We start from the raw sequence: 16,022 nt of genomic DNA on the forward strand, positions 1-16,022 counted from the left end.
ATGTTAATTATCTCAAAAAAACTTCATACTTCAGTATTCAAATTCAGTTTTGTCTCTTACTCATTTTGCAGAAAAGGATTTGATTTTCAAAGAAAACAGTACGGTAAACTAAAGAAGTTTACTACTGTAGATCCTGAATTTTATAATGAACCTAAGAGCAAACTTTATCTTAAACTGAGTCGGAAAGAAAGTTCATCTGCTTACAGCAAAGGTGGGTTGATATGATGCTGCTGTGACTGAGTCTAGCCTTGTATCTCAGTTATATGTGTGGTGTGCTGTGTGCTCTTTGTATGAACTACAGGTAGCTATAATAGGTACTAGATTTAGCTTTGCTTTGTTGACTCACTTTAATCATTTAAAATAACTAATCAAATAACTAAAGCAAGCTAGGTGAGGATAAATCACAGGAGTAGGTCGTGAAACCAACATAATAATTAACCCAAATTAGCGTACATAAGGTCCTTAGAAAGCATATTTTAAGTTTTAAGGTTTTTAAAATGTTACTCAAGTGATATAGTTCTGTAAGTAATCTTATAGAATTTATCTTTTTTACTTAATAGTATAACATTGCTGCAGCACACAGATATTATTGATGTTGATCTAAAATCTAGTCTAGATTACTTGTTTTGTGTATAGCATTTTATTTTGTGACTGTGCCACGGTTCATTCATTCACTCTTCCATCGATGATCGTTTGGTTTCTAAGGTCTGCCATTGTGAACAGTGTGCCATAAATATTCTTATACTATCCTGTAGATGTGCACGAGTTTCTTTTAGATATAATTCTAGGAATGAAAATGCTGTTACAGGAAATGAAAATGCCACACAAACCTGTAGGCTCTAGTGCCGAACTGATTTCTACAGTGGTGACGTCAGTTTATACTCCTATCTTGTGACTCAGCATACTCAAATGAGTATGAAATGATCTCATTGTGGTTTTAGTTTGCATTTCTCTGCTTGCCAGTGATGTTGAATAGCTCTTCATGTGTCTATTAGTTATATATTTCTCCTTACCCATTTTATCATTGTGTTGTTTATAATCTTACCGTCCTTTATATATTTTTCATGTAATCTTTTGTTGATATATAAATATATATATGGTGACTATCTTCCTTCATGTATAAAATAGTAATAATAATACTACCTATCTGACATTTAAAATGTCTGCTGACCCAGAACGTAACATAGGTTATTGTGTTTTACTTAAAACACAAAATTCCCATACATACATGACCTGCTGATGGACTCTGATCTATTTACCTATCCTAGGTGCTTAGCAGCTACGTGGGTTGCTGCCGCATTTCTCATGCTCAAAGTCCTTTTGGTAGCCTTAGTTTTTTCCCCAGAGTTTAACCTCAGGATGGATTCTGGAGTCAACTGCTCCAAGAGTGATAGGATTATTCCATCATCTATTAAATAATGTTCCAGTTGGCCTTCTGTACCTGTAATTCCTTGGTTGGTAAGCTTGGAGTTAACCTAGGAATCTGTTGGGGGAAATTCTTTGTGTGTGTGTTTTTAGAATTCCTTTCTATCTCTGAAGGATTAGTGGTTTCCCAGCTTTGTAAGATTTTATAAGATTTTATCATCCTTTTTGTCCCGTTCCTTTTGTGACTTCCTTAAGAATCTCTGAAATAAGTCTGGCTTTCCCTGCCCCACCACTGGCTGTTTTCTAGCACTGTACTGGATTTGGATTTCATATGTCTTCTGTCATTTCAATAGGATTTAGGGAGAAAGGAGAGGTTTTTTTTTTTTCCTGTCAGCTATTTTGAATTGGAGATCTTTTTAAAATTGTGAATATTAAATAAAAAAGTATTTGCAAATAGGAAATTGCTTAAGTATATGTTACCTCAACTGGCAGATATTTTTAAGTAAATTGGGTATAAATTATACTATAGGTCAGCTTTTCCTCAGTTTCCTAAATATATTTCCTTAAAAAAATAGTTCTGTAGGGGTATTGAATATGAGTTAATATAAGAATTTAAAAAATTGGTTCCACATTAAACAACCTTAATTCAAGATTTTTCCGTTTTAATATGTGATTTGCATTGGACTTACAAAAGTGGGAACGTAGTTTTCTGTAAACAGTAATTTTCCCCTTCATACTTATAGTGATTAAGTTATAGAAGAGTGAGTGAAGTTGCTCAGTCGTGTCCAGCTGCTTGCAACCCCATGGGCTGTAGCCTACCATGCTCCTCCATCCATGGGATTTTCCAGGCAGGAGTACTGGAGTGGGTTGCCATTTCCTTCTCCAGAGGATCTTCCCGACCCAGGAATTGAACCTGGGTCTGCCACATTGTAGGCAGACGCTTTACCATCTGAGCCACCAGGGAAATCACTAAGTTATAAAGTAAAGCAGCAAATACAGCTATTAATATTGTAAGTAAGTTTTAGAACAAATGGAATTGACTCGTTGTAGGTGTAAATTCAAACTGATGGTAGAAATAATGCAGGGGTAGTCTGGAAAGTAGCCTGCTAGCCGTGAGTGCTCAGTGTACTGTGGAGAAGAAAGGAGAACATTAATTAATCTGGAGCATCTGTTAACTGGAAGTCTATTAAGAGAACTTGTATTCTGTCCACAGATTGCCACATTTATTTGAGCATGGAAACCGTTAAAGGGCAGAGCATCTTTTTAGGCTAATATTCTCCCTTGGAAAAATCAAATGTAGCTATAAAACTGTTTTATAAGAGAAAAATGAGTTAGATGTTGTTTTTATTTATAGTGTTTTTTTTTAAAATAATTATGAAGTAACTTTAAAAGCATAAAATTGAGTTAAAATCATGGAAATGAAATGGTACCAGTTCAGGTCTCTGTTTGGGTGGAATCATGTCAATTATAATAACCATATTTGTTTTTTGAAAAACAGTGTAGGACTAAGCATCAAAGAAAATCCGAGGTAGCTTTGGATTGAGGATTGTTCTGAGACCTGTAAAAGTGTTTGTCTTTTCAGATGATCTTTGGGTGGTTTCAAAAACCCTAGACTTTGAATTGGATACTTTTATTGCATGTAGTACTTTCTTTGGACCATCATCTATCAATGAGGTAGAGCTTCTACCTTTGAAAGGTTATTTCCCTTCAAACTGGCCCACTAACAGTAAGTATTACTATGACCATATTACTTTATATTTAAAAAGAATGAAAGACATGTGATGCACTGTAAGCAAGCCTGCCAACTTTGTGTGGGATCATTTGATTAAAGCCAACAAAAAAGGAGAAGGAAATGGCAACCCACTCCAGTATTCTTGCCTGGAAAAGTCCATGGATAGAAAAACCTGGTGGGCTGCAGTCCATGGGGTTACACCACTGAGCACACAGGCATGAGGCGGGTGGAGGCAGATGGATTGATAGCAGTGAAAAAGCCAACAAAAAACATCCGCCTCTACTTCCTATTGGGCTTCCCTAATAGCTCAGTTGGTAAAGAATCCACCTGCAATGCAGGAGACTCCAGTTCGATTCCTGGGTCGGGAAGATCCACCGGAGAAAGGAAAGGCTACCCACTCCAGTCTTCTGGCCTAGAGAATTCCATGGATCATATAGAGTCAGACAGCCGGGAATCGCAAAGAGTCAGATACGACTGGGCCACTTTCACTTTCACTTCTTCCTATTACTGTATGCGATGTTCCTAAAAACATGTATACAGAATATTTCTATAGCTCAAGTCCCAGAGCGCTAACAAACAGTACAGTAAAATCTTGACCTCTCACTTAAGTGTTCTGTTATAGTTGAATTTTACATGGTATATACTTGATTTCTAAAAATATAAATAAGAATTTTCTTAATTTCTTACAAGTTCTGGTTCTTGATTTATTTAATTCTCTTGGTTTATTCTAGTAGTATATATTTAATAAACCATTTTTATATTGAGAAAGTCTTGTAGATTTTACAGGAGATTTTGTGAGCAGTTGGATATGATGATTTTCATTTTGAGGCTATTTTATCATCTGCCTTTAGAAATTCTTTTTTCTTTTTGACCATATTGTGTGGCATGCAGGATCTTAGTTCCCTAACCAGGAGTCAACCTGTACCTGTGTATTGGGAGCATGGAGTCTTAACCTCTAGATTGCCAAGGAGGTCCCAAGAAATTGTTAATAACACAATAGGGTATGAGCCTTATTTATTTATTTTTTAAATTATTATTAGTTTTTAATAAAGAAAGCTTTAGTAAGCTCAAACTGAAAGTGAAGGTCACTCAGTTGTGTCTGGTTCTTTGCGAACCCATGGACTATATATAGTCCATGGAATTCTTGAGGCCAGAATACTGGAGTGGGTAGCCTTTCCCTTCTCCAGGGGATCTTCCCAACCTGGTAAGCTGAATTCCTATCCAATTCTATGAATCTGTTACTTCTGTATACATTTTGATCTCTGGAATAATTTCTGATGGTTCAATTTGATCCATAACTAATTAAGACACGGCATTTAATGACCCATTTCACCTATTTCATAGACTTTTTAAACTTTATTTTTTTTTCCCTTTAGAACGGAATAAACCTCGTCAATTAGCTTGAGTTCAGTAAGAGCCTAATTAAGTGAACACTTGTCATTTTTCGAATGCATATTTTCATATTTGTTGCAGTTGTTTCCTCACCAATAAACAGCATTCTAATCTTCTGCTTTCCTTATATTTCTATAAAATAACTGAGGAAAAAATGTTCAAATTACACACATGCTACTATATAGTACAATGTGGTATGCTGATAAATGGAACTGCCAGCTGTTAAGCAGTGTCGCCATGCCCTAACAGTTGTTCTTGTTTCATTAACTGATATATGGAAGTCCAAATTTGATATGTGATGCAGTTTATAAAGTATGAATGAGCAGGTAGTATACTGGTTTAATGGATAAAAGGACTTCTGCATATACTTAAGGGTTTATTTTATGTTGTGACTAATCCATATAACTGAGTTACATGGACATTTAATAGTTGTTTTTTTTTTAATTTTTTTTGTCCATTTGTTTATATTAAATGTTCATGTTTTGTATTGCGTCTATAGCAGTGGCCCACGCCTTATTGGTTTGTAATGCCAGCACAGAGCTGACCACTTTAAAGAATATTCGTGACTACTTTAATCCAGCTACTCTGCCTCTAACACAGTACCTGATAGCAATGTAAGTCAGTGTTTACCTTTGGGTCATTGGTGGTATTCAAAAATGGTGACTAATCATGAGTATGAAAATGGAGTAAAAGTACATTACATAAATTTTTGCCAACAAAGTGTTAATTTTCTTTCAGGGATTATGGGGTTCCTCTTCATTAGTAGTTAAAAAGAGAAAGGGGAGGTACACATCATTTCCCAACAATTAATCTGTTTATTTATTTATTGTGGTTGGGGCTAACAAGGGTTACTGCAGATATTTTTCTTTTTTTTTTTTTCATTTTTTAAGGAATAATTTCTTAAGGATCTTTTGAGTGTTTTTATTTTTTTATTTATCTGTACTTTTATGTTGCAAATTATTAAACATTTAAAATTATGTAACATTTTACAGCTTTAATACAGTATATGTATTGATACTGATCTTATTCTTGACATAACCTATATCTTCATTTTTAATTTCTCAACCACCTTGTCCCTTTCTTTAAAAAATTGGAAGTGACATGTTGAATTTACTGTAAAGTGATAGAAAAAGTCTACATTCTAATTTGGAATGTTATGATCTAACTTGTGGTATTTCATTTTTTTTCACCATAATGAAGTCCTAGGTAAAAAGGTAAATATCCTTAAAAAAAAAAAAAAAAAAAGGTAAATATCCTTATCCGTTATGTCATTTATCTACTTTGAAATGAATTCAGTCTTTTTTTTTAATTCGGTCTTAATAGAAATAAAACCAGTTTATTTCCATTTTACCTTAAATGGAAGCTATATTAACTGTCTTAGTTGGTTTTGTTTAACAGAACATGGGCTTTAAAGTTAGCATACCACTTATTAACTGTGTGCTTTTGGGGGAAGAGGTTAATATTTCTATATCGCTATATGGGATAAATAAGTACTTAGTGTTGTTGTGAAGATTACATCAAGTAACATAAAATGCTTAGCATACTGCCAGCATATAGTAGGTTTTCAACAAATGTTCTGTTTTCATCCACCCTCCTCCAAACTGGGGTATATGTTCATTTGTGTCTCCAAAAAAACCTTTCTCTGTGATGCTTATAAAGTGAAGGCTAAGTTACAAATAGGTCTACTTACCTGTTTCAAAAGCCTTTCATTTAAAAAAATCTTTTTCATGCTGCCTTTTTACTAGGTCTTCATCAACTACAGTGAACAACAAGAGAGTCAATAAGAGAAAGTTTATCCCACCAGCCTTCTCAAATATCAACACAAAATTTGAACTACTCAGTATAGAAGCAACATTGAAGTTGGCTAGTGAGTTAATTCAGGCGCACAAGTTAAACAAAGATCAGGCTGCAGCTCTAATTCAGATAGCGCAAATGATGGCATCACGCCAGAGTGTTGAAGAAGCGAAGGAACTGGCAACTCACACCCTCCCTATCACGATCATCCACGGTAAGAAGCAGGAAAGAAAACAGTTCTAATAGTAAATACATTGTTATATAAGCTGTGTCACTCAATCTGCACCTTTGTAATTTCCTAGTCAAACAAGATTCCAGAATAACTCAATAGATTTTTTCAGACCTGAACCCCCTTCAGTATCTTTCTCTCTGGATTAAGTGATTTTCTCTTAACCCTCCTCCCTCTCTCTTACTGTTTCTTTCCCCCATTAGATCAGTCACTGAGATGTCCCTTCTCATTTCCTCCTATTTTTTGTACTGATATTTCATTTTCATTTCATATTTTCTATCCTCTACTGCTCATTTGTACCCACTCAATCCAGGCCTTTAACATACCTCCATATCGCCTAGTTAGTGAGAGTGTGGGCTCTTAGCTTTCATTCCCTCCTCTGTAAAATAAAGTTTGATAATAGCATCTGTCTCATAGGTTTGGGGGATCAAATGTTAACATAGATAAAGAGCTCAGAATGGTACCTGGCACATGGGAGGCACTTAGTAAAGTTAGCATGTATTAGTTATGATCTCACACAGCTTTCTAATTGATCTACCTTTAGTTTTTCCTTTCTTCATATTTTCACTCAAGTTGTTGTTCAGTCGCTAAGTTGTATCCAACTCTTTGCTACCCCATGAACTGCAACAAGCCGGGCTTCACTCAAGTTCCGTTTAGTTCAGTCGCTCAGTCATGTCCGACTCTTTGCGACCCCATGAATTGCAGCACGCCAGGCCTCCCTGTCCATCACCAACTCCTGGAGTTCACTCAGACTCACGTCCATCGAGTCCGTGATGCCATCCAGCCATCTCATCCTCTGTCGTCCCCTTCTACTCCTGCCCCAATCCCTCCCAGCATTAGAGTCTTTTCCAATGAGTCAGCTCTTCGCATGAGGTGGCCAAAGTATTGGAGTTTCAGCTTCAGCATCAGTCCTTCCAAAGAAATCCCAGGGCTGATCTCCTTCAGAATGGACTGGTTGGATCTCCTTGCAGTCCAAGGGACTCTCAAGAGTCTTCTCCGACCCCTCAGTTCAAAGGCATCAATTCTTCGGCACTCAGCCTTCTTCACAGTCCAACTCTCACATCCGTACACGACCACTGGAAAACCATAGCCTTGACTAGACGGACCTTAGTCGGCAAAGTAATGTCTCTGCTTTTGAATATGCTATCTAGGTTGGTCATAACTTTTCTTCCAAGGAGTAAGTGTCTTTTAATTTCATGGCTGCAGTCACCATCTGCAGTGATTTTGGAGCCCCAGAAAATAAAGTCTGACACTGTTTCCACTGTTTCCCCATCTATTTCCCATGAAGTGATGGGACCGGATACCATGATCTTCATTTTCTGAATGTTGAGCTTTAAGCCAGCTTTTTCACTCTCCTCTTTCACTTTCATCAAGAGGCTTTATAGTTCCTCTTCACTTTCTGCCATAAGGGTGGTGTCATCTGCGTATCTGAGGTTATTGATATTTCTCCTGGCAATCTTGATTCCAGCTTGTGCTTCTTCCAGCCCAGCGTTTCTCATGATGTACTTTACTCTGCATAGAAGTTAAATAAGTAGGGTGACAATATACAGCCTTGATGGACTCCTTTCCTGATTTGGAACCAGTCTGTTGTCCCATGTCCAGTTCTAACTGTTCCTTCCTGGCCTGCATACAGATTTCTCAAGAGGCAGGTCAGGTGGTCTGGTATTCCCATCTCTCTCAGAATTTTCCACAGTTGATTGTGATCCACACAGTCAAAGGCTTTGGCATAGTCAATAAAGCAGAAATAGATGCTTTCTAGAACTCTCTTGCTTTTTCCATGATCCAGCGGATGTTGGCAATTTGATCTCTGGTTCCTCTGCCTTTTCTAAAACCAGCTTGAACATCTGGAAGTTCACGGTTCACATATTGCTGAAGCCTGGCTTGGAGAATTTTGAGCATTACTGTACTAGCATGTAAGATGAGTGCAATTGTTTGGTAGTTTGAGCATTTTTTGGCATTGCCTTTCTTTGGGATTGGAATGAAAACTGACCTTTTCCAGTCCTGTGGCCACTGCTGAGTTTTCCAAATTTGCTGGCATATTGAGTGCAGCACTTTCCCAGCATCATCTTTCAGGATTTGAAATAGCTCCACTGGAATTCCATCATCTCCACTAGCTTTGTTCGTAGTGATGCTTTCTAAGGCCCACTTGACTTCACGTTCCAGGATGTCTGGCTCTAGATGAGTGATCACACCATTGTGATTATCCAGGTCATGAAGATCTTTTTTGTACAGTTCTTCTGTGTATTCTTGCCACCTCTTCTTAATATCTTCTGCTTCTGTTAGGTCCATACCATTTACTCAAGTAGTTTTTCTTTAAAAAAAAAAAAATAAATCTGATTAAGTCAGTTCCATTGCTTAAAATTCTTCGTTGATTTCCACTGGCCTTTAAAATATAATTCAAACTTTTAGCCTTAGCAAGCAAAACTCTTTGCGATTTATCCCCTTGTCATCTTTGTCAGACCGTCTCCTCTCTTGCCTTTTTGCTACAGGCCATACAGAAATACTTACCAGCTTCATGCTTTGTCACCTCTCTGCCTGGAATGATCCTTCCCTTAAGAGTTGGGATATCTTACCCTGGAAGACTTAGTTCTCCTATTCTTTTTATTTTTAGGAAGTATTCCCATCTCCACCAAAGGAAAGAGAGATGTTCTTTCTCTAATGCCAATAGCCTTACTTAACCGTATTGTTTTATCATTGTTCTTTACTTGTCTATCTTCCTAAGTAGACTGTGGTCTCGTTAAATGTGAAAGTCTTTGATTATCTATGCATTTACTCCTTGTGCTAATTAAACACAAGGTGGGCACACAATATTTTTAAATAAATTAATTAAATGAAGGAGAGAGGGAGATGGATGGATGAGATATTTCTTGTGCTTTTCAGAAATTTATTTACAATATTGCTTTTACTTTTCTTCCCCCCTTCAAAATAATTAGGCGTTTTTGGAGCAGGAAAGAGTTACTTGCTGGCCGTGGTGATTTTGTTTTTTGTGCAACTATTTGAAAAATGTGAAGCTCTTACAGTTGGAAATGCAAGACCGTGGAAACTTCTAATTTCTTCTTCTACTAATGTAGCTGTTGATAGAGTGCTTCTTGGGTAGGTAGGACAGGTGTATTTAAGTGCCTAATGTTTTAGGTTGCTGTTGAGAGGCAGTCTACCATGGGCCCTAAATGTCCATGCACATTTGTGCTGGGCATGCCGGACAGGCAAGGCCTTTGTCTCTGACTCAAGAACCAGAGTCCATGAAACAGGAAGAGGCTGACTTAATAGTTTGTAAGTAGGATAAAATACATACGAAACTTGACAGTTTTGACACAGGATGGGATACTCATGTAAAAATCTAGCCAAGGACATACGTTGTTGGGGGAGGCAATCCACCTAACCCAACACATTTTCCCAGTTGTGTTTGCAGTAAGCAACCTTGACTGATGATGTGATATCTCCCTCCAGGACCAACAGCAGAGCTGCTGATTTCTTGTTACAAAAATAGTGGATGTCCAGGCTCAGTGTTCCTTTCCTACAGTCCACTGCAGTGCAGGTGTCTGTCTGCATTCTCTGTGTCTCCTCATACGACTTGGGGACCACAGGAGACCACTGTAGACACGTTAGTGCTTATGCTGCTTCCTATGCCATGAGTAAAAGTCCTTTGTCTCCGACCCAGGAGCTTAGGGTGGCTACTTTGAAAGTAGGCTAAAATTGCAGAACCAAGTTACAGGTTGTTCTCTCATCTACCTTCCTGTATGAACACATAATAGTAAAATAGCTAACAGTTTGATTAAATTATGTTTTGGTTTCAATAAGAGGGATCCACCTTTAGTTTTACCTTTGTCCCATCCTTGTGCCAAAATCATCAGATTTCGTATGTGACTTTTTTCCTTGTTGCTGTTGTTTAGTTATTAAATCATATCCAACTCTTTATGGCCCCATGGACTGTAGCCCACCAGGCTCCTCTGTCCGTGGGATTTTCCAGACAAGAATACTGGAGTGGGTTGCCATTTCCTTCTCCAGGGGATCTTCTCGATCCATTCTTCCAGGGGTTTAACCCAGGGATTAAACCCATGTCTCCTGCATTGGCAGGCAGATTCTTTACTACTGAGCCACCAGGGAAGCTTGATCTTTTTTCCTACTTACAAACTAAAAGGTTAGCCTCTTGCTGTTTCATGGAAGCAATAGTGCAATCTGTTATACAGGGTAAAATTTTTGTGTAAGATTTTTAAAAAATGCAAAGAAGGTATCACATAATGTTTTACCAGTATTCCAATGTTTAATGATCTGAATTTCAACACAAATGATAAAGTTTAATTAGGAGAAATAATCCATTATTTATAAGTATAGCTTTTTAAAAAATTAACTTTTATAATTGTATTAGGTAATGGGTATAGTAGAAAATATGCAGCCCTAACATTTTATTACATTTCTTTACAGACTTGCAATACATATACAGACATTCATTTTGTTTTCCAAATTTAGTTTTCAACAGTATATACTGTTTGTTTTGTGTCCTGCTTTTTTTTTTTTTTTTTTACTCAGATTATTTCTTTATGGTATTGTCTTAGAAACCAAAATTGTCATATCTCTGTTTTTTTAAATTTAAATTTATTTATTTTAATTGAAGGCTAATTACTTTACAATATTGTATTGGTTCTGCCACACATCAACATGAATCCGCCACTGGTGTACATGTGTTCCCCTTCCTGAACCCCCCTCCCACTTCCCTCCCCATAGCTCTATTATATGCCATGATTTTTGATCTATAAACAATTTTTGATCAGTAAGGTCTTTCCAAGCCTTTGCTATTATAAATAATATTGTAACCAAGATCCGTAAACATAAATCTTTGTCTCCATTTCTGATTCTTTTCTGAGGACAGACCTAGGCCTAGAACAAAAGGTATGAACATTTTAAAGCTTCTTGATATTCTTTGTAAGATTGCCCTCTAGGCAAGTTCTACCTGTGATTCTAAGTAATCTAAAACAGTGGCTGAGGATATTTTTTGACTCAGGATAATGAGCAGTTACTTGGGGACAAACTAGAGAGAACTTTAGATTGCTTAGCTTGAGATAAAAATTTAACTCTGATCTGTTTAGAAGAGAAAAATCAAGAAGCCAGAAGAGTGAGGACTGACTATGAAAGGAAACAAAAAACAGAGAAGAGATTCTTTAATGCTTAAGCCTCTGATGAGGGCCTGAGGATTGTGGACTGCAGTTAGGATCTGTATCTATCCCAACTGCGTGTAAGCTGGACCCAGGCATTTCTTCACACTGAACTGACATTTAGCTATGTACTTGGATAATGCATTTCAACCGCAATGGACAGAATAGGATGAAGAATTTCTTTAGAAGAAATAAACTATTTTTTGCCCATGATATGATGAGGATACTACACTGTTCTCATAGAATTAACACACTTATATTGAAAAACATATATCAACTAGTTTTTCAGACTGAAAAATAGCTGCTATCCAAGATAAAAACTTAAAAAATGCAAAACTTGAAGTCTATTCATGTATTGATTGACATTAAACAAACTGCTTCAAGATTATCTAGGAAAACGATGTTTGGAGAGCCATAGTTTCTTTCATTTTCCAGTTCTTTATTCTCCATTTGAGGTGATAGATGTTTCAGAAGTCTGGATGTTCAATGAGTCCCTCCTCTGTTCCTCACATAAAGCAGGAGCTGTAAGATACGGAAGAGGGAAGGGAGAGGGCTGCTGCTGCACAAAGCCCTTACTAGGGGGGTCACGGGTGTGGAAGAACAGTCACCCATATCTTTTGGAGGTAGACAGACTTGCCCAGGTTTGATTCATGATTGCCTCACTTATTAGCCATGTGGCCTGACTTAGCAAAATACCTGACTTAGAGCTCTGAGTTTCAGTTCCTCATCTCTAAGATGAGATATCGTACAGAGCTGTAAGGAGTATTAAATTATCAAGGCAAGGTATATAAAGAGGCTAACACTCTTCCCACTAAATCTTGATGTTAAATATATGGTAGCTATTGCTTTCCACGATGTCTTTAGGGCAGTTTTGTCTTTTTTGTTTATTTTTGTGGGGTTTTTTTTTTTTTTTTGGCCATGCCATGTGGCTTGTAGGATCTTCTATAATTCCTCAACCAGGGATGGAACTGGGCCACAGCAGTGAGAGAACAAAGTCTTGATCAGTAGATTGTCAGGGAGTCCCTAGGGCAATTTTATTTGTGATAAATTCTAACATCAGTATTTTATGAACATTGCATGAGCCCTCAACATAAGATAATACATATTTTTAAAAATTCTCTGAAATACATTTTATAAAAAGTTTTTCAGCTACATTGCCTTTGAGTTTAGGCATTTCACATTAAACTACATGACTATAAAATATATTGTTATACAAAGTTATTTTCATAATGTGTATATTATATGAAATTTTGTTTTAGATTCTGTTTTCTAAACAGTAAATCTGTTTCACCCTGTTTTCTTTAAAGGCTTCTTAGTCTTGGATTTGAAAAGTTTGTCAGAGTTGGGAGTGTCAGAAAGATTGCCAAGCCAGTTTTACCTTACAGGTAAGAATGCCAAAATCCAAAAGTCACAGAATGTGCACAGAAGTATAATTTTACATAACTCTTACCTTAAATTTGGTTTTTGAAGAAGACCAGAGAAAGCCTTTTTCTTGGTGTTAATTTAGGAACTCTTGTGTTTTGCTTTTCTGTGATACTACTAAAATAGAATAAAAGGGTATTCTTTTATGTAATTGTTTTTTAAGTTTGTATGCTGGCTCAGAAAATGAAAATGAACAATTAAAAGAACTACATGCACTCATGAAGGAAGACTTGACCCCTGTGGAAAGAGTCTACGTGAGGAAAAGTATTGAGCAGCATAAACTGGGGACCAATAAAACCTTGCTGAAACAGGTGAGAGGAAACAGCGTCAGTTGTTTATTTCTTTAATTTATATTATTTTTATTCCTATTGAGAGAAATATTATTCCTATTTATTTCCCTTAAGTAAATAAATAAAACCCAACTATGATAGCTGAGAGTCAACTAAAGTGAGCCTGTCTATGCAATCCGTGTTTTATTTTATTGACACTGGGCCAAATATCCAAGTGAATTTTATCTTTGATGCTTTCCTAGAAAACCAAGCCCTTCAGGGTCTGTCTGAAATGTGTCCAAGAACCTGGGAGGCTCAGACCATGGATCCCAGGTATTGGGAGCCCACGTTGGACACATAGGGTCTCTGGCTGTAGCAAGTAGTATCATCGCCCTTGTCAAGTTCTGGCTCAAGACAGGGTGTCAGCTTTGAGGAGAGAGGTCTTCAGTAGCTTTCTCCTATAAAACAAAGCATGGGGGAAGAAAAGGGAGTGGAAGAAAAGAGGGTTGTTGACTTGTTGGACAGGGTGGACATGGGTCACTTTCTGCAAGAGGTTTGGGACAATCAAGGTGCTTGGCACCGTTTCAGTGAGCTACTGCTGAAATACCATTGCTTAGCAAACAAAATCTCAGTAACTGAAGACAACAAACTTCATGATTCAGTGATTCTACGGTCAGGTGGTGTAGGTCATACCTCTCAGTCTGAGAACAGCTGTCTGTGGCATGATGGCCCTCTCCTGACAGATGGCAGAAGTGCAGGAGGGCAGGCTGGATCCTACAGATACATGTAAAGCTTTTGTTCGTAGCATGTCTGCTAACATTGCACTTGCTATAACAGGGTCATGTGACCAAGCCCAGCATCAGTGGGGCTGGGAAATATACTTCACCTACTTCTCTGGTGGGAAGCGCTGCAAAGTCATACAGTAAAGGGTGTGGATGAGTAATAAATACTCTCATGGTGAAGGAGAGAAAATTGGAAATAATAATGTCTACAATAAGTTTTGGTTCTAGGAGCCCTCAGAATGCTTCAGACTAGCTTTTTATTATCCCAAGTATGGACTTAACTTCCCTCCTTTTTCCCCAACCAAATCCAGAAGGGCTTAGTTTGACTACACTCAGCTAGTACAAATTAGTCATTTATGTGAACCTACTTGGGCTTCTCTGGTGGCTCAGGTAAAGAATCTGTCTGCAATGCAGGAGACCAGGGTTTGATCCCTGACTTGGGAAGATCCCCTAGAGAAGAGAATGGCAACCCACTCCAGTATTCTTTCCTGGAGAATTCCATGGACAGAAGAGCCTGGTGGGCTATAGTCCATGGGGTCGCAAAGAGTCGGACACGACTGACTAGCGCACACACTTACTTTACATCCTTATCCAGCATACTGCTATGTTGCTATAGTCTATTGCTCATTGGTGTCACTTGTTCATAAGTAAAATCCTTTTAAGAGGAATTCCTTATGTGGGAATAATGAAAATGTAGATGTCACGTGGCCTGTTTTCTGATTGGTGCTGATTAAATTAGGACTAGCTCATTTATTGGAGAAGGAAATGGCAACCCACTCCAGTGTTCTTGCCTGGAGAATCCCAGGGATGGCGGAGCCCGGTGGGCTGCCATCTACGGGGTCACACAGAGTCGGACACAACTGAAGCGACTTAGCAGCAGCAGCTCATTTATGATTTTAGCCTAGAAGTTCTTTGGTAAGTATATTCTTTTGTTTAATAGTTGTTAATAACATTCTCATTACAATGAAGGTTCGAGTAGTTGGAGTTACCTGTGCAGCCTGCCCGTTCCCATGCATGAATGATTTGAAGTTCCCTGTGGTTGTCCTGGATGAGTGTAGTCAAATAACAGAACCTGCTTCTCTCCTTCCCATTGCAAGGTAACCTAAGAGGTTCTTTTCCAAAGACTCTCGGATGTTACAGTTATTTCAAACATTTCCTCAGTTGAAACTCTTACCAAACTTTTGTGAAAATTCCTAGCAATGCAAGTACTAAACTGATTCTTTAAAAGAATGTAAAAGGAAATTTGAGGTGGGGAGGAGTTAGTATATCAAAATTTGGTTAGATCACAGTTTAGACACCTGAATCACGTAATTCATAAAAGCCTTGAAAGTTCTAGTGCTAGGATTCTGTTGGAACATTGCACATCTCTTAACCAGATTAAAGGTGCCTCTTTAGTCACAGTTTAAGAACCTAACTCTACTGAAGAATACCTTGATATAATTCCAGTGTTTACGTTCAAGAATAGTTTTTAGATTATGAAAGTAGATAACATATATAACGAAAAATAAGTTGAAAATTATCTACTAAAATTTAGGAAACTATGAAATCTTCTAAGCTGTCTCAGCCCATTGAAATACTGCTTTTAAAGCGTCTCTTTCTGAGGAATCCTAAAGGTAGAGGAGGGTGTGCTAAACTAGCCCAGACTAATAGGCTCAAGTCCTAGGCCTTGTTCTGTCCCTCTTTGTTGTTTTGCTTTTTCCTTCTTTATAGTAAATATTTAATCTTCTGATTTCCAGTTTACAAGTGTTGAAAATACACAAGAAAGATTCTACTTCACCAGTACTTTTATGTTAATATATTTTGATGCAATATATATGGCAATAAATCTCTACACATCATAAGCAAAAGTATGGGGTTTCTTCCCTTAAAAAAAAAATGGGGATGTAA

At 37.4% G+C, this 16,022-nt stretch overlaps 1 protein-coding gene and 1 long non-coding RNA gene across 26 annotated transcripts in view; one reads left to right on the forward strand and one right to left on the reverse strand.

Moving 5' to 3' along the window:
• The window catches only part of ZGRF1 (zinc finger GRF-type containing 1), a 55,506-nt gene that overhangs the window by 35,196 nt on the left and 4,288 nt on the right, over positions 1 to 16,022 (forward strand). For 11 of the 24 annotated variants that reach the window (XM_012179473.5, XM_042251819.2, XM_060417529.1 and 8 more), the window contains 8 exons: positions 72 to 211; positions 2,948 to 3,091; positions 4,989 to 5,103; positions 6,235 to 6,497; positions 9,446 to 9,605; positions 12,970 to 13,047; positions 13,248 to 13,395; positions 15,105 to 15,232. In XM_012179473.5, coding sequence (XP_012034863.3) covers positions 72 to 211; positions 2,948 to 3,091; positions 4,989 to 5,103; positions 6,235 to 6,497; positions 9,446 to 9,605; positions 12,970 to 13,047; positions 13,248 to 13,395; positions 15,105 to 15,232 — 1,176 coding nt within the window. The remainder of the gene's footprint in view (positions 1 to 71; positions 212 to 2,947; positions 3,092 to 4,988; positions 5,104 to 6,234; positions 6,498 to 9,445; positions 9,606 to 12,969; positions 13,048 to 13,247; positions 13,396 to 15,104; positions 15,233 to 16,022) is intronic. The other 13 variants (XM_042251818.2, XM_060417524.1, XM_060417530.1 and 10 more) reach the window with 3 other exon arrangements.
• Positions 1 to 16,022, reverse strand: part of LOC132659996 (uncharacterized) — a 49,163-nt gene that overhangs the window by 7,892 nt on the left and 25,249 nt on the right. The window contains exons 2-3 of one of the 2 annotated variants that reach the window (XR_009601126.1): positions 7,051 to 8,823; positions 6,180 to 6,245 (exon numbers count right to left, since the gene is read on the reverse strand). This is a non-coding gene — a long non-coding RNA (uncharacterized LOC132659996). Of the gene's footprint in view, positions 1 to 5,295; positions 6,246 to 7,050; positions 8,824 to 16,022 lie in introns of those variants that run through there. The other variant, XR_009601127.1, reaches the window with a different exon arrangement.

Source organism: Ovis aries, chromosome 6 (assembly GCF_016772045.2).
Source record: "Ovis aries strain OAR_USU_Benz2616 breed Rambouillet chromosome 6, ARS-UI_Ramb_v3.0, whole genome shotgun sequence".
NCBI lineage: Eukaryota > Metazoa > Chordata > Mammalia > Artiodactyla > Bovidae > Ovis > Ovis aries.